The sequence below is a fragment of the Peromyscus californicus genome, unplaced genomic scaffold, assembly GCF_007827085.1.
Source record: "Peromyscus californicus insignis strain IS unplaced genomic scaffold, ASM782708v3 Scaffold_12__1_contigs__length_115047231, whole genome shotgun sequence".
NCBI classification, from domain to species: domain Eukaryota; kingdom Metazoa; phylum Chordata; class Mammalia; order Rodentia; family Cricetidae; genus Peromyscus; species Peromyscus californicus.
The window spans coordinates 77,867,766-77,888,779 of record NW_026294413.1 but is presented as its reverse complement, the minus strand read 5'-3'; the positions used below and the strand labels follow the sequence as shown (position 1 = coordinate 77,888,779).

Sequence of the window (21,014 nt, the reverse complement as noted above, 5' to 3'; positions counted from 1 at the left end):
TTGTTTGTTTTTAGTTCCATTACTTTAAAAGAATTCTTCATTTCCTCTTTAACGGCCTCTATCATCTTCTTAAAGTCATTTTTAGGATTGATTTCTTCTGCTTCTTCTGCGTTGGTATGTTCAGGTCTTGTGGGTGTAGAATCACTAGGTTCTGATGTTGTCATATAGGTCTTTATGTTGTTGCCTGTATTTCTGCACTGCCATCTACTCATCCCTGGCATCCCTGTAAAGGTAAAAGAGAACCAGCTCCACACATTGGTACTCTATCCTCCACATGTGTGCTGTAGCAAGTATGCTGCCACATGCATGTACATATAGGCAAGAATAATAAATACAAGAAGATTGGTTTAAACAAAAGTGGTAGCAGAGGGAAAACAGATGAGCTACTGGGTTTATTTGAAAGCATTGCTAGCTGGCAGGACTTGATACTTGATGGATATAGGTTCTGAGGGGGTGAGGATAAAGATGAATCTGTCTTTTGATTGAACAACTCCAAGATGGCTCATCACTGTTAGAGAGGAAACAAGGGGTAATTTGCAGAGTAAAATCAAGAGTTGTTTTTTTTTTTTAACTTGGTTTATGGTGCAGAGCATTAAACTGATAACCTTGTACATGCTAGACAAGTACTACACTCCTATCCTAGCCTCTGAGAATTTGATTCTATCAGGGTTAGAAAGAATAGAGAGGAAGTACACAGTTACACACATGTGTAAGGAGTGGATGAAGAGTTAAGACGGGAATATAGCTAGTGGTAGCCTGCTTCTGACCTAGCTTGCTGGCATGGACAGGGCTTCAGGTTCAGATTCCAGTAGCAGGGTAAAGGAGCGTTTGATGTAGTTGCATTTGCCATGCTCATACACCTGTAAGTCCAGGAAAAGAGGGTCACAAGTCTCAACCAAATGGCACATTGGAAGTCAGCCAGGATTCTTTGCGACTCTGCCTCCAAAACAAACAAGCAAACAAACAAACAAACACACAAAAAAAACCATTTCAAAGGCAGAACACTAGGGCACTCAGGCATGCAGAGGATGAGGAAATAAAACTAACAAAGAAAGATCCCGGTGGTCTGCTTTCAGAGGTGTTGGGTGGAGACTGCAGAAGGAAGGAGTGGTCCCCTATTTCAAAGAATCTGAAGTCCCTGTGGGACAGTTTGTTCAAGGAAAACTAGGAAAGGAGAATTTTGTTTGTGTTGATTCTTAGAACCATTTAATAAGATTACAGATTTAAGTTTTAGGTCCCTCTACCCTTTGTACTATTTTAACATAGAATTAGACCATTATAGCTAATGCCCCAGTGGCAGAAGATCCATTCTGTCTGGCAGTGAGCTATTGGCACTACTGAATTTCTAATTATCAGTAACCTTTTGACAGTTACCAGGTAGGAATTGTGACCCTTCATTGTGGATGTAACGGTCTTACTAAATAAGAAACACAGAGCCAAATGCAGAGTTAAAAGCCCAAGAGGTCAGAGCAGTAGCTAAGAGCTGAGACTAAAACCCTTTCTTACCCCTCACTGCTGCCGCTGCCGTCCTTCCCCTCTGAAAGAGACCTACTTCCTGTGTATCTGTCTTTTTATTGACTTTCTGTTCTGCCTTCTCATTGGTTGTAAGCCCAACCATATGACCTCCTCGACACTGCCTGTCTATACAGACCTGCAGGTCTCTATGGTTGGTATTGAGATTAAAGGCGTGTGTCTCCATGCTGGTGGTGTCCTTGAACACACAGAGATCTGCCTGTCATGTGATTGGGATTAAGGGTGTGTGCTACCACTGCCAGACTTCTGCTATGGCTTGCTATTAGCTCTGACCCCCAGGCACTTTCATTTATTAACATACAAATAAAATATCACCATGCTTCATTCCATTTGTGAGACTATGGTACCAGCCCTTTGGCTGTAAACTAAGAATACAAATGTCCACATTAACCATTGTTTGGGTATTTAAGAATATAAATGTATATCTGAACTAATTAAGGTATTTTTTTTTTAGGAATATGAAGCCATCTACTTAGCAAAATTAACAATACAGATGATGTCACCACTCCAGATAGAAAGGTCCTTATCTGTTCATTCTGGTACCACAGGTAAGGGTGTTTTCTTTTTCAGAAAACTGAAGAGAAAGGTACTGGTGGGGAGTAGAAAAGCATCTGATAAATGTTCGATGTACTACTGAGCAATCTAAGATGTTTAGAAACGCTGAATAAACTATTTACAGTTTCAAAGGATTAGCTGTCTAGTGAATAAACAGTGTATGTACCTCTGATGTGCATAAACTATAATGCAGAGACAATTATAATAGCAGTTTGAAGAGCATGTATCTCTTGGACCCACATGGTACAGCAGAGAACTGCCTCTACCTTCCAAGTGCTGGAATTTAAGGTGTGTGCCACCATACCCACCTACTCCTTTGCTCTCTCCTCTGATCCACTTATTTCATAGTTAACAGTCTAAGCAAATGCTCAACTTTTTATCTTCTTTTCCAAGTTCTTACTGCTCATTTGTAACAGTTCTTGTAAGATTAGAGCAGGTTATGGGCCTATTGTTGAGCTGGCATTTAAGCACAAGTCCAGAATGCACCATTCAGTCCAGATGTTCCTTTCTTGGGCTCAGCTTCCCAGTTATCCTTGACTCTTTAATCTTGACCCTCTCTCCAATCACTGTTTCAACACTGTAGTGTTTGCCAGAATCTTTAAAGCACACTTCCTTCCAAATAGTACTTTAAACAAAGCCTAGTTAGGTCAACACGAGCCTCTGAGCCAGATTATCCTGGTATATTCTGTACATTGTAGCCAAATTTATTTCCTTACTTGTAATGATGTTTTGGTTTGGCCAAAGACTTCATTGACTGTTCTCGAAGAAGTGTAGACTAGGAGATCTAATGGTTCTCATGCAGAGCCACAGGTAGCTACCTAGTTCCCTACCCTCTGTAGTAAAAGCCCTTCTGGCTTTTCAGTTTGTGTTTCATTGCTCCTCTTTGTGTCTACCCTCCAAAAAACTAAATGGATGGTCTCCTGCAGTGGTTTTCTTACTGTGCGTAAGATTCATCTTCTCTGTTCTTCCACACAGCTTAGATGCCATCTCCTCAAATGAGGCAGGGTTAGTGCACTCTTCTCCAAGCCCTAGTCGGGGAGTCCTAGAGAAGTGCATCACTGCGCCTGAAACTCCTATCACCTGTATTTAGCTTTAGGGGTTTCTTTCCACTTTTACTCTGTTGATACTATATTTACATCTTTATTAATCTTCTAGTGAAGCAATCACGTGGTTGAATTTGCAGTCTGAATTATATTATGATTTAGCACAACTCTAAATCTACAGCCATTTGGTCGTTAGTCACAGAGCACAGCCAACTGCCAGTTTAACTGTTCCTTCAGGTTTCCCTCCATGAGACCCCTTTCTGAATGTAACTGCAGGCATGTAGAGATAATTTTCTTTCTTTCTGAGATGTTTCTGTACAGTGGTCTCTGGTGTAGGAAATCAATCAGATCTATATACTTTCTTTGCTCCAACCCATCAGTCTGGATGAGAAAGCCACAGCTTTAGCAGAAAAATATCTTCAACTGCTTTTCTTTGTAACAGCAACTGTGTGAACAGAAAATTATAACTAAAAATCATATGAACACAAACTCACCTACTAGATGTGGTATCCCACGACATGTTATGTTGCCTCAACAGCATAAAGTTGGTGATAAGCAGATTTAATGTATCACTCACTCTTGAAAAGTTCTACTTTTCATGCTATTTTAGAACTGATGTTTATTATGTGCAATACCTCAGACATTAAGTTGCCAATGTAACTTTACTTCATGATGCAACATAAAGAATTGACTAAAGTTTGCCCTAAATTCAAGCATGAAATTTTGGTAACACTTGTACTGTATCACTTAGTGAAAGAACAGATTTTTGCTGCCTGTAGTCTTAACATGAACTCATGTAAGTTTTCCCTTTCTTTTATATCATTCGGTAACCTTTAGGTAGTTTGAAGAGAACACATGAAGAAGAGGATGATTTTGGAAACATGCAAGTGGCAGCAGCACAGAATGGCTGACCTCTGAGGACTGTTCCACAGATGTGAATTTCTATTTGGAAAGGAGAGAATCCTAGTGATAATTGTAAAGTGGTAAAAACACAAATAGTTTCTTTTCAATTATATGTTGCTTCCAGACATGTTTCTCTGCAACTTGTTGAGCAACACTTTAAGATGTTGGACTTCTACAGTAGATGGCGCTGATGGGTGATGGGTTTACTTTACAAACAAAACAAAACAAAAAAACCACTTTACGGTTTTATTGTAAACCAAGAATTTGGACTTGCAAAGAGGTATTATTGCAATAATGCACTTTTCATACTTGAAATTTATTTGTATGATATAAAGTTATTACTTAGAGCAAAATGCAAGTTAGGGGGACTTGTTTATAAATTTTGGATAATTTATAACAAATTTCCTAATGTTTCCTAAAAACTCATTTTGTGTTATATATATTACATTTAAAGTAATTTTACAGTTCAATTTTCTGATGGAGCCTCTTACAGAAACATTAACAAAATGTAGAACTCTTTCACATTTTTTAATATAATTCAGTAACTTATTTACCATTTTTTGAAATTTCTTAGTCCCTTACTTTTAAATCATGACTTTCGCCAACTATCCTACTTTACTAATCCAATGAATACCTCCTTTCCACTTGCCTTCCTTATTCTAAACAAGAAAAAAAAGTTGTAATGATCAAAGAAAGAGGTCTTACTTTCCAAAACCAGATACTCAAATATAAGGGTAGTGTTCTATTTCCATCTCCATTTTTTTCTTTTTGTTGTTTGTTTAAGCCAAATGTTGACTCGGTCTTTTCAAAGTTGCCTAGCCCTTTTTACCTATGTCTAAAATGGTTCAAAGTAGACTCTTAAGAAACCAAACCAATGTAGCACTGTTTCTTCAATATGAAACCCCCAAAAGAAAAGTGCCTTGAATCAACAATTAAATCCTCATGACCTCTAAATTAGTATCTAGAGCAGTGAAAAGCTATTAACATTTTCTGTAATCTGTTTTTAAACCATAAATTAAACTGAATCTGTGAAGCTTGAAGAAAGTCAATGATTTGGAAGGAGACATTTATTTCTTCATTTCATGTTGTCTTGCTTCTGTGAGGTTGTTCAGCTGACAGCTTTGCTTAGGAGATTCATTGGATAAAGCAGTTTGTGGATGGCTTCAGGGTATTGTAAATTACTGTTTTGACTTGTTCTTAAATTCATTCAAGTTTACCCCATAATTTGCATTAGCTAAGTAACTTTATGGCTCTTTAGTTTTCCATGTTTTTATCTATATGTATAAAAGTTGTTCTACAAACCCCATTTTGCTATTTTAAGTGTGATGTGCAGAAGAGAGAAGTGTTTTTAACTTTTTGTATCTGATGACTTTAGGGTAGCACAAACCTAGCTCCTTTATAGTTGACATTTCTCAGTCCTCTCTGGAGGTGCTTTCCTGTTGGGACTGAGAGCTGTCCATTTCCAGGGTACCGTGAGACACTGTGCAGGCAGCCTGTCAGACTTAGTTACTGTAACAGTACAGAGAAGGCTCTGTCCTGCACAGTGGGAGCCTGACTATAAACCAGAGTTACTCTTTACTAGAGGAAATTCCTCTTCGGAGTTTGCATCCCATCTCCTACCTTTCCCCCCAAAACCAGCATTGGGATCCACTATTCTGTTGTGTCACTGGTGTGCTGGGCTAGTGGAGTCAGGATTACATTCGGCGTTCAAAACTTCCTATGTACTCACCATCACTGGACAGGTCAACAAAAGATCTCTCTTGCAGTCAACTCATAATCTATGACTCACTGAACAGAGATTGTGCTTCAAGTCATCTCCATATAAAATGACTTTTCAAGATGAGACATTTGAAATATTCTTAAGTTTCATAAAAATACATACTCTTCTTTAGGAGTCTGGCCAAAATTACAGAGTAGGCTATTGATAGTCATTTGTAGCTGGTAATCTTCCATTTTTCTAACCAGTCATTTTTATGTTCTCACGTGAAGTGCCTATCCAGCACGATATACTGGAGATAGTCTCAGACATTGGGACTGCCATCATGTTGAGCACAGTTGATGTGAACAGTGAGGTTCCTTCTTTCCTAAGAAGCCTGCAAGTTTCTTGTTTTCTTCCACTGTGTTTACTAAGTAGCTGTCTTAGGTTCCGTTTCCAGTGATGTTTTGTACCAGCCAACTGTGATAAACTTAACCAATCATGTCTTGTTCTCTAGAACTGAATAATGAATGTCCACCCAGTTTCAGCAGTAAATTTGTAATCTGGGTTCAGAATTAAAAGTACATTCTTATCAAAACATAGGGAACTTCATTATCCTCATTTTGAAAGTTTTGAGATAGATACTGGAAACTTTGGAGTGGGGGTGGGTCTTCTCTTAGTTTCACTGGTTCCTGTTAATTTCTTGTCTAGTAGATGTTGACTTGTACCAACTCTGTGGTAGGAATGTTCAAGTGTGATAGCTTTGCTATGAACTTTCAACCACTAGTAGGGCAGAAAATTCATTTGCAGGGGTATGGGGTTGTGCTTAATCTGAGTCTAGAAGTAATGTCAGAAAATGCTAAGCATGTCCTTTGTAAGAAAACATAAGGTTCCTAATTGTTTAATTACTATGGTAATTCAAACTAATTAGAAGTTTTTAAGTGCAATCTTGAATTATGAAGTTGAGATGTATATATTAGGATCTCAATTTGATGTAAAGTAAATGAGCAGTTACCTGACGGATTTTTCTTTTAAACTGGTTTAATCCATGAGCCTAAAGCATAGCTTCACTTCAGTATTTACGTTATCTTTGTCCATTCAACAACACTCCAATAAGGAAATGATAGGAAATAGCTGAGTCTTACTCAAGGATTTTATTTATTTTTTTAATTAGGAAAATAAGTTTCTAGAGTCTTGAGTGCTGGGTATTCTTTGTCTTTCCCATTCATGGCAGCTAAAGAAAAAAAAGAATCACTCAAAATATTCAGGTTTACATGTTAAGCTCTCTCACAGGGAGCTGCCATACCTCACAGTTCAAAGTGTTTTTTCAATCAATAACATGATACTGACATGTAATTGCAAAAATGATTCAAGAAAAATAACATACAGTGTCTCTTTACCTCTGTATAGGCAATGGCTTACGTTACTCTGCTTTTAACATTTGTACTCAGATGAAATGCTTCTGTATGTATAGGAATGTCACAGATGCAAGATGCTGCTAGCCTGGGCACAAAGTATTAAAATTATTTTGTGAAGACTGGTGGTTGTATTAAAACTGTTGTGCCATTGTACCTCAACAGATGATTGAGAAGCTCATTCATACTCCTTATGCCTCAAAACTTCTTTGTCTTCTGGACTCCATGGGATTGTTGAAATACTAACATAGTAGATGGTTTTACCCCAGAGTTTAAAGGTAAGCAATAGAGTAAGGTACTCAATTTTCACTTTGGGGAGGCTTATTTGACATAGGTAAAACTTAATGAAGCCCTGTCAAGGTTACAGGATTTCTGAAGACAAAACTGTTACTTTCATTAGTGACCGGTCACTTAGTTCACTGAACTAACTGTCAGAGAGAAAGTCTGCAGCCAAAGTATTTCTATTTTGGAAAATCAACCTAATGATTAGAGGGAAATCCAAATCCAATTGAAGTAACCCCCAAAATACTAAAAACTAACTAGGCTGTTATGAGTCATGTCTTAACCTCAGCGACTCAAGCCGATCATGGTGGTGCATGCCTGTAATACCAGCTCTTGGAACGTGCTTGGGAGTTCAAGGCTCTATCTTCTACTGCGTGGTGAGTTCCTGCTAGCCTGGGTTACAGATATTACCTTGTCTCAACAAACAAGAAAACACAAGACAAGATTCTAACATGAGAAACTATTCATATAAACAAGTTTAATGTAATAACATGGAATGCAAAAGATTAGAACCAAGGTTAATAAAGTATCTATTTCTTCTACTTTAAAAAATCATTAAAATAAATAAAACAGGACAGTGATCAGAATAACAGTACCATTATAATCACATTAAATAGAAAAGCTACTGTTATTTTAAGGATGTAACAAAGGCAGTACCATACATATTTTGTGACTCAGAGGCTTCAGATGGCCATGATAAACGAGGGTAAAAGTACCCCACTGAGAGCTGCTCACTCAAGGAAAGAACCCTGGTCTCAAGATCTGCCCTTGGATGATTCTTACATCATGTGACAGGTGAGACATGTGGGTGGGCAGTGTCTGCACAGAACTCTACAAACAGTTAGTAAAATAGTTACTTAAACTGTTGTACCTTGTCAGTTTCCTTTTTTCTTGTTTCTTTAAAAGACTGTCCACGTTGTGTGCGGTATTAGGTTCAACCATGTTTATATGTGCAGATATGTATCTGGTTATAACAACAGATGTATCTGACTCCCTGTAATGTGGGAAACAGTGCACCCTTAAGTCTGCTTAGATGTATGAGACAAAAATAATTTTATGTGATAAGAAACAGCCTTATTCAATATATATATACATATATTTAAAAATGAGCAGCACAGAGCAGACATAACTCTTTACTGCCCATACTCCTGACGACTAGGAAATGAAGATAAACTTTAGAAAAATACAATGCAAGAAAAGATTCAAGTTGAAAATATATTCCTTTGGTTAAAAATCATCCCCTTTGTGATCATTTGTACTCTTAACTCAGAGCAAGTCCCCGCAGCCACAGGCATGCTCTTGTCACTACTACATTGCACACTACAGTGGTTTTCCAGTCTAGCAGGTATGGAGCTCACTGGCTGCAGCAACAAAAATGAACAGGAAAGCCTTGGAGCATCATCTTCATGGTGGTCTTTACTTGTGGTTCCTCAGACACATGTACTTTTCTTCAGATACTGTATAGTCAAACTTTTTGTAGAAGCCGACGTTTTGTGGTAGACATTCAAGGGTGATCTTGTAACAGTTCAGCTTCTTGCTTAGCAAAGTGAGAGTTGATAATAACCTGAAATTTTGAAAAGGAAAGTGTGGGACACAGTTGAACCAAAATAGGCCTTGATGATGCTACAGACTAGTGTTATATACAAATAAAACCACTACTTATTAAGTACTCTTTTAAGTATCAAATGATGATGTTGATAAGCATTTAAATTCCTGAAGCATTTCTATTTTGTTTGAGACACAGTGCCCAGCCTATTAACTAACTCAGCCTACACCTCTGTATGGGAGGAGGGCTCCAGTGCAACATTGTGGGGGGCCGTTGTGCAGCTCTCCTTTAGATGGGCTCTAGGAATCACTGCAAGTGTGGTCATCCTCTAGCCCATCTTGCCAGCCTCTAAACATTTTTTTATGTGTGAGGGGCTGGAGAGATGATTTTCCATAACAGTTCAATTCCTAGTACCTACATAGCTACTAACTGTGTCCTCATTTCCAGGTGATCTGGCTTCATTCTGGCTTCCTGGCCTACATAGGTACCAGACATACAAGTGGTACACAGACATACATGCAGGCAAAACACCTATATGCATAAAATTTAAAAAAATTTCACATGCAGGTCTAGCGAGCTGACTCAGCATTAAACTCAGAACACTGGCTGCTCTTGGATCTGACTCCTGCTTTGGTTCCCAGCAACCATTTGTAACTCCTGTCTCAGAGCTTCTAATGCTGCCGTCTGGCTTCTGAGATACTAGGAACATAAGTGATGCACAGATATATATGCAGGTGAAATACCCACTCAAGTAAAACAGTTTTTAAAAGTTCACATGTGAGTGTAGGAATAGTGAGTGGCTCACTTGTGGTTCCACTATTTGAGAGGCTGAAGCAAGAGGATTGCTGTGAGTTCAAGAAAGGCCAGCTGAACTAACTACACAGCATGTCTGAGACGAGCACAGACTCAGAGACTCGGGTATAAAAATACCAGGTACTGAGAAAGCAGCAGTGATGGAGTACTTGCCAAGCATGTGTGTGAAGTTCTAGGTTCAATCCTCAGTACTGGGATTGGAGAGTCTGAACACAGCCTGCCAATCCCCCCAAAGAAACACTTCTTTTTTTAAATCCTAAAGACTATCAAATTGCGAGAACGATGGCCCGAATTATTTTTATGAAAGGCCTCTAACTGGCTGTGGTGTTACACCTGTAACAGCACCTAAGAGCTGAAGGCAAGAGGGTCTAGAATTGAAGGCTGTCTTCTACCATAGCAAACCAGACCTTATGTCAAAAGACAAACCCTAAAATATGTGTGTGCCGGGGCAGGGGATGGAGCTCAGTGGTCAGGTTTGTCTAACATGCAGAATGTCCTGAATTCCTTATGGAACACTGTAAGGTTGCAGGTGGGGTGCCTTTGTTCTAAATGTATCCAACTAAACACTTGCCATGTTCACATAATATGAGTAAGTAATAGCTATAGTCTTGAAACAGTCTGATTGTATAGCCTTGGCTGGCCTGGAACTGGCCATGTAGACCAGGTTAACTCACAGAGATATGCCTGCCTCTGCCTCTTAGGACCTGGGATTAAAGGTATGCCACCATGCCAAGCTTCATTAATCATCTTAAAAGCTGATTTTTGAAGATGTAGGTCAAATAAACTTGATTAGTCTGAATAATATGTGGACGTATTATTCAGAAACCATCTTACAAAGCCCAAGGAATAAGAATCCCGCATAAATATGTAATCTAAGGTGGGCCATGATGGTGCACACCTTTAATACAAGCACTCAGGAGGCAGAAACAGGTGGATCGCTGATGAGGCCAGCCTTGTCTACACAGTGAATTCCAGGACAGCCAGGGCTATACAGAGAAACCCTGATCTGAAAAACTAAAAAGAAACATAATGATCTAACTGCTGTAAGATATTAAATACACCAAAGGTGCTAACTAAGGGGTTTTCTCCTGTTGTGTGTGCATTTAGACAGATCTTGTCACTAAAAGTTAAAAGAGGTTACTTTCCATAAGCCAGGCCTATTCTCCACTACTCCAGAGGCTGAGGCAAGAGGATCACAAGTTCATAGCCATGCTGAACTTAATGAGGCCCTTGTCTCAAAAAGAGAGAAAATCCAGGCGTGGTGGTACAAACCATTAATCCCCACAGTCAGGAAGCAGAGGAAGGCAGATCTCTTTGAGTTCGAGGTCAGCCTGGTCTACAGAGTGAGTTCCAGGACAACCAGGACTACATAGATAAACCTTGTCTCTAAAACAAAACGGTGTGGAAGTGGGGGCTACTAGTAACATAACTCCGTGGTAGAACACAGTTTGATTACTTGCTACTCTGGTAAATGGAATATGTTTTCAATTCTCAAACTTGTGGGAGGGAGGGTAAAAACTAATAACACTATATTAAAATTTCATTAAATTCAGTCTAAGATATAGAGTGAGAATGAGTTCAGAAACCAAAGGTCAGAAATAACAACCAGGAAAACCTTATGAAATACGTTTCTTGCCAAGAGACCAAACAGGCCGTCCTGTCTTCCAGGGCTCCAGGTGCTTACTCACAGTTTGCCGAGCTGCTTCCCTCTGCACTCGTGACTAACAACGACGTCTTCTACTCTCCCCCTCTACAAACAATCACAGTGGGACAGGATGAGCGTTCAGCCTGTTTATCACTAAGCCAGCAAGTACCAGTTATAATTATAGTCTTTATCATGGAGAAAAGAGGAAAGTCAGGTGTGCCTCAATCATTTTTAGCTATATCCCCAACCTCTCTTCTACTGTTTAAAGTTCCAGTCCTAATCACCATAATGCAATCTTGTCATAAATATAGTATAGCCAACGTTGCTTAATAACAATTTACTAATTTCAATGCAGAAACCAAAACCCATAACCTACAGATACACCTCTCTCTGTCTCTGTCTCTCTCTCAATGGTTTTGGGTGACAGAGTTTTTCTGTGTAGCCGAGGCTGTCCTGGAACTCACTCTATAGACCAGGCTGGCCTTGAACTCAGAGATCCACCTGCTTCTGCCTCCTGAGTGCTGGACTAGAGGCGTGCCCCACCACACCTGACCAGAGTACATTTCTAAATGCTGCTTTTTTCCTACATTCAGAGAGCATGTGTGTGAGTGGCTTGGGGCATCTGTGGAGGTCAGACTACACCTTGTAATACTTCTCTCTCTCCACCATGTGGGTCCCAGGGATGGAACTTGGGTGGTTTGACTCAGCAGGACCTTAACCCTTTGAGTCATCTCACTAGCTCATCTATCTGATTTTCATTGGATTTATAACTCATAGAAACTTCAGGAAAGTGTCTTCTGCTGAAGAGTTCCAGCAAGGAAAAATTATGATGTTTTCTAATGAAGCTTCTAAGTTGGTTTCATTAGAAATCATCTGTGCACTTTTCTCGTAGGCACTAGTGTGAGCACATACCTTAGCACATGAATGGATAAATTTATGTTCTATGATCAGGGTTGCTGTAGCAACAATTTGTCCTAGGGTCACATCTTCCACAACTGTAACATAGTAATCCCCAGACTTCTTCATGTGCTCAAAAGAGTCTGTGGAAATGTCAAAAAAGTGTTAGATGGTGGACAGTCAAGGAAAGCTCCAGGCTTGTCTGACTTCATCTTTGAATAGTAAAGCTATTTTGCCATAGGGCTTTAGTTTCCCCCCCTTTTTTTTTAATACAAAGCAAGTGAAGTAAATCGAGCATAAGATATTTGTTTATTGAGACAGGGTGTCACTGTGTCCCTCTGGCTATTTTAAAATTCAATGTGTAGGCCAGACTGGTCTCAAACTCAAAGAGATCCACCTGCCTCTGCCCCCCAAGTGCTGGGGTTAAAAGTATGTGCCACTACACCCAGCTAGTTTAAACTTGTAAAGCTACTATGTTATTTAAAATACCAAGGAGTTGAAATACCAACAATTAGCACTGAATGGTCCACACGTATAAAGTCATCTGTTGTTACATCATGGAGATGGAACCCAGAGGGAGGGCTTGCCTCTGTGCCCAGAAACACACACATAAAATCTACTAGCAAAGTAAGACTTGGGTCTTTTAGGTGAAAAACACTGTATTCCAGATAAGTTGTACATGTAGCCAGTTCTGGAACTAATTAAAATGTCAACATCTGCCAATTTAATTTACATTTATTTAAAACTAACACTCAAAGATACTCAAAGAACATAGCTACAGGTTTTTACATGAGCCTATTATGTCCACGATTCATAGTCTTGGCTTCAAAATATTTTGACAAAACAGTTTTCGGTTTGTTTTTCCAATGTTTCAGGATTACATATTTGTTCTTTTAGAAATAGGATCTTTGTTTGCTTTGAAAGCACCTTACAAAGATAACACAGATATGTCCCCACTTAAGCAGTTTTTCCAAAGTTATACAACAAATAAAAGCAAAGCTATGTTCCTGCAAATAATGTTTAGCACTTTATATTGCTGGAAAAGCTACATTTTTCATCTACTGATATGTATGCAAACCCCAGGAGTTTAAAAGCCAATTACGTAGTTCTCAGATACTGTTCAGTTTCAAAGTCTCACTCTATATAGGTCTGAAGTAGGAAAAAAAAATTCAACGAAGGAAACTAGACAGTAAAAGTCGATGTCAACCTTCACTCAGCCTGGTTGGGGAAGTTACCTACTAAAGGAAGGGCAAAACTAGGAAATGGGAACAGGCTGTGTTAAAGGAAGAAGAGAAAGAGGGTTCCAGCTGTCCCTGCCAGTGATTAACTGTGATCTTGGGAATGCTTCTCTCTGGGAACCCATTTTTTCATGTCTCAAAGCAGGAAGGGGATTGTTAGTCTAACTCTAAGACACCTGCCAACCCTAATCCAATATAAAATTAACAACAACAACAACAAACCTTTAAACACTGAAGAACCAAAAGAATAGGAACATAATTTTTTTTGTAGTTAATTGCATTTGGTATTTTGCCTGCATGTGTATCTGTGTGAGGGTGTCAGATCTTGGAGTTAGAGACAGTTGTGAGCTGCCATATGGGTACTTGGAGTTGAAACCAGGTCCTCTGAAGAGCAGTCAGAGCTCTTACCCACTGAGCCATGTCTTTTGCTGCCAGAACATAAACACTGAAGTTTTTTTTTTGTTTTTAATTTCATAATGAAATTTCTGTGCTTAACATAACCACACAGAAGGAGACAACCACAGTAAAAGGGAAATAACCCTAAAGTGATCCCCCAGTAACTATCAAGGTATTATTCAAACATTTGGATTCTATAATGAGGACTGCTAGTTCATAACTTTCAGCTCTTTGAATAAGTGGGTACTGAGCAGAGTTCTAACCATACAGACAAGGTACCCCATGGTACTTACTCATGAACTGCTCAGGGCTGACGACGCCAGTCTCTGTCAACTGACCCAGTAACTTAAAAAAACCTAGTTTTAAAACATTTCAAGTCAAGAGAAAAGCAAAAGGAAGATTAAAATATGCAAAGAAGTAAAATGTTCACTGAGTAGGTTAAAGGAAATTACTTTTTCAAAACTCCATAATGTTTCCATTATAATCCTTAATCAAGTTTTTGTTGATTAAACATGCAAATTTTCAATAGTCTGTATTAGATAAGGGCATTTTCATACAAGTACCATATTTTAAAAATTTATTTTAAATTGCATTATTTTAAAAATTTAAACTGCAACCTATTCTTTTTATAATCAGAAAGCAAATGACAGCCCTCGACAATATTTGCCTGCATAAGATTTTAGAATAGGGCCGGGCGGTGGTGGCACATATCTTTAATCCCAACACCACTCGGGAGGCAGAGCCAGGCGGATCTCTGTGAGTTCGAGGCCAGCCTGGGCTACAGAGTGAGTTCCAGGAAAGGTGCAAAGCTACACAGAGAAACCCTGTCTCGAAAAACAAAAACAAAAAAACAACAACAAAAAAGATTTTAGAATTACAGAACCAGCATGTACATTGTTCATTGCTATTAAAGTTTTATGTAAGGGATACTGCATTTTCCATAACACTTGAAGTGCAAGATTCTCACCTCCACCGAATATCATTTGTAAGCTACAATGTAACTGATATAACACTGTTGAGACAGATTTCTAAATTTCTAATTTTACTAATGTTAATGCAGCCGAGGCATAGTGGTGCATGTCTTTAATCCCAGCACTGGGGAGGCAGAAGGCAGGCAGATCTTGAGTTCAAGACCAACGTGGTTTATATAGAGAGTTCCAGGATAGCCAGGGCTAAATAGACTCTGTCTTTAAAAAAAAAAAAATAATGATAATGCTAAAAGTACATTTAGAACTCTGAGTCATAATTTTTTTCTTTTTTCTATGTACACAGAAAAGGGTGTCAGATCTCATTACAGATGATTGTGAGCCACCATGTGGGTGCTGGGAATTGAACTCAGGACCTCTTGAAGAGCAGTCGGTGCTTTTAACCTCTGAGCCATCTCTCCAGCCCCGAGTCTTAATTTTTCAACATGCAGTAATTGTAACTGAAGTTACTTTCCTCAAATACCTCTGAAGAATACAATAGTCAGGTAAAATGTTGTTTTTTCATTACCAAAGTTTCAGAAAATTATTTTGGATAATTTAGATATTAAAGAATTACATTGGAGTAGATAAAACCCCTTCAATTTGTCCGTGAATGTTATTTCTGCATATGTAGCTTCTTGGAGAAACTCTTTTCCATGTGTTTAGACAGTATAACTTCATTTTTGTTTTTGAGGCATTTTTTTGGAAGGAGCACTACTGTATTTAGTTATTTTAAATACATCATAGGAGTATCTTGCCTCCAAGATACATACCTATTACAACTGAGTGCTCCAGTCATTTCAAGGACAAAATCAAGTACTCTCTGAGTTAACATCAGGCTTAGGAAGAAAACATGGATTTCTAGTCAGGTTTGCAAACTAAAGTTGGGCCCATACCTTTATTCAAGTCGCCAGTACAAAGAGGCCTCAAAACCAAGCCTTCTCCAGGATTCACTGGAGAAATAGCTGGAGAAAATGTAGCTGTATTCTGACTCCAGTCCACTTCTTTGAGCAGACTTGGGTCAAACATAGGTGTTTCATCGGGTTTCATCTTCCCAGTAAAGTCTAAAATAAAATTTCAAATGTTAAAAGGCTTTATTAGTAAAGAAAACGTGTGCTGGATGAGGAAGTTAATTTCATATAAATGGATTCTGTACCATTATATGAGCTACTTTACTACTAGACTACAACTGTAAACATGTAGAAAAAACAACTTTACTATCAGATGAAAAACGGGCTGAAACTAAGGGTGAAAATAATGGGTGAATAAGAAGTTGAACAAGAAGAAAACTTTAAAACTCCATTTTCATCATGTAGCTTAGGTTGCCTTCCCACTCTGCTGTATATGTGCTCATGTGTAGGCATGTTTGCATGTGTGTTGGGTACATGTGCACATGTATGCCCGTGAGTGTGGAGGCCCACGGTTGATCAGGTGTCCTCGATCACTCTCCACTTTATATACTGAAACCAGTTCTCTCCCCAAACCCTGGACTCACTTTTTAGGTTGGTGTAAATAGCCAGTTTACTCAACGGATTTCTCTGTCTCCTGGTGCTGTCATTCCCAGCCCACCCTACTTCTTTACATGGGTTCTGGCAATCAGTCAAGGAATTCTGGTCCTCAGTCTTGCACTGCAAAGGATCTACCCTCTCAGCTACCTCCCCAGCCTACCTCCAACTCCTGATTCTGTCTTCATGTTCCCCACGTTGAGGGTACAGAAGTGTCCCGCCATACCAGACCCCTGATGCACCTTAAATCAGTTTCTAGCACCCATCACTAAGTAGATGAGGACAGCCATTGGTCTAGTTAAACCCAAAAGATCTAGGAACAGTCAAACTCCTTTTAAAACAGGATTTGGAAAACCTCAAAGAGGAAGAAGCCTATCTTTCTAGTCATAAAGATATGCTGACAGAGGTCATGCCTCATTACAATCTAATAAAAATTCAGGTGAGGTGGCAGACACCTGTGACCCAGTACTAGGGAGGCTGGGGCATGGACACTGAGAGGTCAAGGCCAGCAGGGCTACCACAGTGACACCTACCTCAAACAACACACACACACGAAAACTAACTATGGAAACTGGAGTAAACATGGAAAATTCTTTTTAAAGTTGGTTTTAAGATATCCCCACATCCACCCTACACCTGGGAACTGGGTGGGGCAAATTTAAGGCTAGTCGAAACCTTCATTCTTGAGCACTTAAAGATTCATCACCAGCTAACTAAAGTTTGGTTATATGAATAGAAATATACGAAATGTAAACTCTAATTCAAAGCACCGTCCCCCTACTCGCTGTGTGTAACTGCTAAATAAGCGTTCATTTACAAGGCACGAGTACTGCCTTGGCCCTAGTCTGGTAAGTCTCTAGTCAATGAATAATGAATGACGTAAGGTCTCATTTAGCAATCAAATTTCAGAAAGGCACAAAGAAAAAAGACTGCCACAATGCCACTAGTGACAATACAAGTATCATACAACAAACTATATTTATAATAGTACCGAGGGGTTATTTTTTCCCCAACTGAAAACATTTTAGAGACAATTTCAAGTTTGGCTTTCCAGCCTCTGAATGAGATTGGATACAAATGGGAAGCAGCTGCTTCTAGGAAGACAAAACGGAGCAACAAGTAGTGAACATTGAAGACCAAGATTTACAAATTTCTAAACATGATCTACAGCCATATCAAACTCTCTGTGATGGGTGACCGGTAGGTAGAAAGCTCTCAAGTGTCTTCAAAGCATGAAGTATTTCCCGATAGTGTATTTGATCTGCACCATCTTTTTATCTCCAATCTAGCTGGATAGTTGTAGCACGGAGTTCCCAAGACCAGCCTAAAGGTCAAATGAGTGACAGCCTGTGATGAGGGTCCTCTCGTTTTTCCCATTGAGTTCTACAGCAGAAAACTCAGCAGATGACAATCTTTGCATCATGGTATCTGTTTTTACCATACGAATCCTGCCTTAAAATACCTCAATTTCCTGAGACCCATGCTTGGATTAATTAAGGGCTGATTATCCCAACAAAACGAAACCCCATGTATTTTTACATGAACAAATTTTGTGTTTGCCTTACATAAACATTAGTTCCTGCACACAATAGAAATCACACAGTGTTTCTAGGGGTACAAGTCCCAGGTCCCTCACCCCAGGCTTCACACAGTCTGCGCAGGGGTTCTTTAGAGCCAGAGGCAGTCTTCAGCCGCTCTGACCGCTGGACCGGTAAAAGGGAACCCAGGGTTAGCGCTCTTTCAGAGCGACAGCTGCAGAGTCCCCAAGTCCCACGCCACGGACACTCCGGTCTCTAGGCCCTCCAGGACCCTGCCCGGCCGGACCGCGGGCCACCATGCTTAGGAGCCAGGCTCCTGGGCAGGGGCGCCCCGGACTCGGGGTCTGCAGCCTCAAGGCGGTCCCAAGCCTGCCCTTCCTCGCGTCCCAGCCCCAGGTCACCTCACCGCACCGAACCGATCCACGTTCCCCTCCAGGCACGTCAGTCTCCACGGCGGTCACAGCGCCGCATCCGGATCCGGCTGCAGCGCCAGCACCACCCCCTTTTCTATCCCAGCCCCCCTTCGCGCCGCAGCCGGAACCGCCGGGCCAAACGTGGCCGGATCAACGCCTCCGTCCTGCCCCGCCCTCACGCACCGCCTGCGCACGCGGATTCCGAGCCACGCACTCAACTCCGGGGCTCTGTGGGCAAGGGGCGGGGCTCCGGGGAAGGGGGCGGGGCTCCGGGAGGCATCGCATTACTATGGGATGGGGCGGGGTTCTGGGGCAAGAGGCGGGGCACTGGGGCAAGAGGCGGGGCTCCGGGGCGGGACTCGGAGGCACAACAGAGTTTGCTGCGACTTTGGGGGCTGGGCGGGGCTCCGGGGCGGGGCGGGGCTCCGGGGCCTTTTAGGCGATTCCCGCTGTGGGGCAAGGACCAGGACAAAGCTTGCAGCATTTGATTACCTTCCAGGTGTGTCCTTGGCTAAATGCGCCCTTGTGCCACCGTCACCCTCACTCCTAATCTGAAAATAAATTCTTATGAGTATAAGCAGCGTATTGCGATGACCACTGTGGGTTCCTTTGATTCTCGGAGCCCCAAGGCTCCTGCCCGATTAGTCCCCTCTGTCCTTTCCCCTCACATGCAGTGCATTAATCAGGACTCAGGTTGCTCACTAGGGATCATGGTCTCAGATTGCCAAATGTCTGAGACATGGCTCTTGTCTTCTAGAAACTTGAGTTGGGACCACTCATCCAACCCCGTCTAGACTGCTCTTTTATTTCTTTCTCCTTTTTTTTTTTTGAGACAGGGTCTTTCTACATATCTATGGCTGTCCTGGAACTTACTACATCTAGACCAGGGTGGACTGGGCCTTCTCTGCCTCCCAAATGCTGGGATTAAATGTGTGTGCCACCATGCCTGGCTCCCTTGTAGTTTTTAGGGTGAGCATGGTGGGCTCTGCACTGCAGCTCTTCGCAGGAGCATTTCAGCTCACTCTAGGGAAGAAGTTGCACTGGGTTCTCCAGACAGTGAAGCAGGTTGCGGATGCCAGGCCGCTGTAGTGACCATCGTATGCAGTCCCCAGAGCGCTTGGCCTGTAATGATTATGAGAAAAAGACGACACTTCTGTGGGCTCCCACCTCCGAAGTGTTTTTCCTCAGTACCATGTGACAAGTGAGGAAGCAGAGATCTGGAAACCCTAAGTATTTTACAAAGTCACACAGCTGGTAACTTTTGTTAAAATTATAAGGTATTTATTCTCAAGGCATAGATTCAAAGAGCACAACAGATTATCAACTACAATTGTATTTCCTCTTATTTTGAGATTTAAATTTAAGGGGTTTTTGTTGTTGTTATTGTTTGCGAAGATAGGCCTGGGCTACCTGTGCCCTGTCTTTAAAACAAAAACAAAACCTGGTGTGGTGCTGCAGGCCTTTAATTCCAGCACTAGAGTAGCAGAGGCAGATAGATCTCTGTGACTTTGAGGCTAGCTTGGTCTATATTTAGTGAGTTCCAGGACAACCAGAGATTTGTAGAGAGACCCAGTCTCTCTCTCTCTCTCTCTCTCTCTCTCTCTCTCTCTCTCTCTCTCTCTCTCTCTCTCTCTCTCTTTCACACACACACACACACACACACACACACACACACACACACACACACACGATGAGGAGGAAATGTCTAGAATATACTAAAAGACCACTTGACTTCCATCTCTGAACTCATTAAAATATTTAAGAGTTTTTATTGCTTATTCAAAACTTTGAAACATTAAAGAAATGCAGGATAAGAAGTCATCTGTCCCTATAACTCACCTGCAGAGTTAGGATTATGTTAACAGCTTTGTAGATATTTCTTCAGATTTCTTGGGTTTCCTTTATCTTGTTTCCATTTAACTTACGTGCTGTGGAATAATCCTTTCATACACTTTAACGATGTTTTGTTCTCATTGGTTTAATAAAGAGCCAACTGGCCAATAGCTAGGCAGAAAGAGGTTAGGCTGGAGAGCCAGACAGAATGCTAGAAAGGAGGGCAGAATCAGCAGTTGGACCAGAGGAAGCAGATGAACATTCTGTGCTAAAAAAAAAAATGTGCTGCCACATGATAGAGCATAGATTAAAAAAAGGGTAAATTTAAGTCGAAAGAGCTAGTTAGTAACAAGCCTAAGCTATTGACCAAGCACTTGTAATTATTAGTAAGTCTTTGTGTGGTTATTTGGGAGCAGGCTGGCAGGACAGAAAAGTGTGCCTACACTTGCAGCCTTGAGCAAATTTATTCATAAGTGGGGTGTATGTGGCACCTCATCTGGCACTGTAAGGGTTTAATAATACATGTGAAATGTTCAACATATCTCCTGGCCCATAATATGTGCTTGAAATGCTAGTTTGTGTACGTGCATTTGTGTGTGGAAAGAATAAACTACAGTATGGTGAAACAATGAACATCTACCCAAATTCCAGTGTGACAAAACTTTATGTCTTTGTTAACTGCATGTCTTAACAGAATAGCTGAGTAATTTCTCTGTGCAATCCTGTAGGGGCCCAGGCTCATGGCAGGTGCCATTCACTCATAAGAAGACTCGGAAATACATGATGTCTTTAATAAAA

The 21,014-nt window shown here is 40.6% G+C and overlaps 1 protein-coding gene and 1 long non-coding RNA gene across 8 annotated transcripts; one reads left to right on the top strand and one right to left on the bottom strand.

Moving 5' to 3' along the window:
• Positions 1 to 257: 257 nt before the first annotated feature.
• On the top strand, positions 258 to 7,267 carry LOC128107521 (uncharacterized). Its single transcript, XR_008217109.1, has 2 exons — positions 258 to 2,081; positions 3,969 to 7,267. It is a non-coding gene; the product is annotated as an uncharacterized LOC128107521 (long non-coding RNA).
• Positions 6,866 to 18,611, bottom strand: Gnpnat1 (glucosamine-phosphate N-acetyltransferase 1). Of its 7 annotated transcripts, none has more exons than XM_052733455.1 (6): positions 18,567 to 18,611; positions 15,824 to 15,991; positions 14,256 to 14,318; positions 12,344 to 12,471; positions 11,475 to 11,536; positions 6,866 to 8,991 (listed from the first exon to the last, which is right to left on the bottom strand). In XM_052733455.1, exons 2-6 carry the CDS (start codon positions 15,975 to 15,977, stop codon positions 8,844 to 8,846), a joined length of 555 nt encoding a protein of 184 aa, XP_052589415.1. In that variant the 5' UTR covers positions 15,978 to 15,991; positions 18,567 to 18,611; the 3' UTR covers positions 6,866 to 8,843. The 7 variants fall into 7 exon arrangements, with proteins under 7 accessions (XP_052589415.1, XP_052589412.1, XP_052589410.1 ...); XM_052733452.1 differs by lacking the exon at positions 18,567 to 18,611 and adding an exon at positions 18,069 to 18,553; XM_052733450.1 differs by lacking the exon at positions 18,567 to 18,611 and adding an exon at positions 18,372 to 18,553.
• Between the last annotated feature and the right edge of the window lie 2,403 nt (positions 18,612 to 21,014).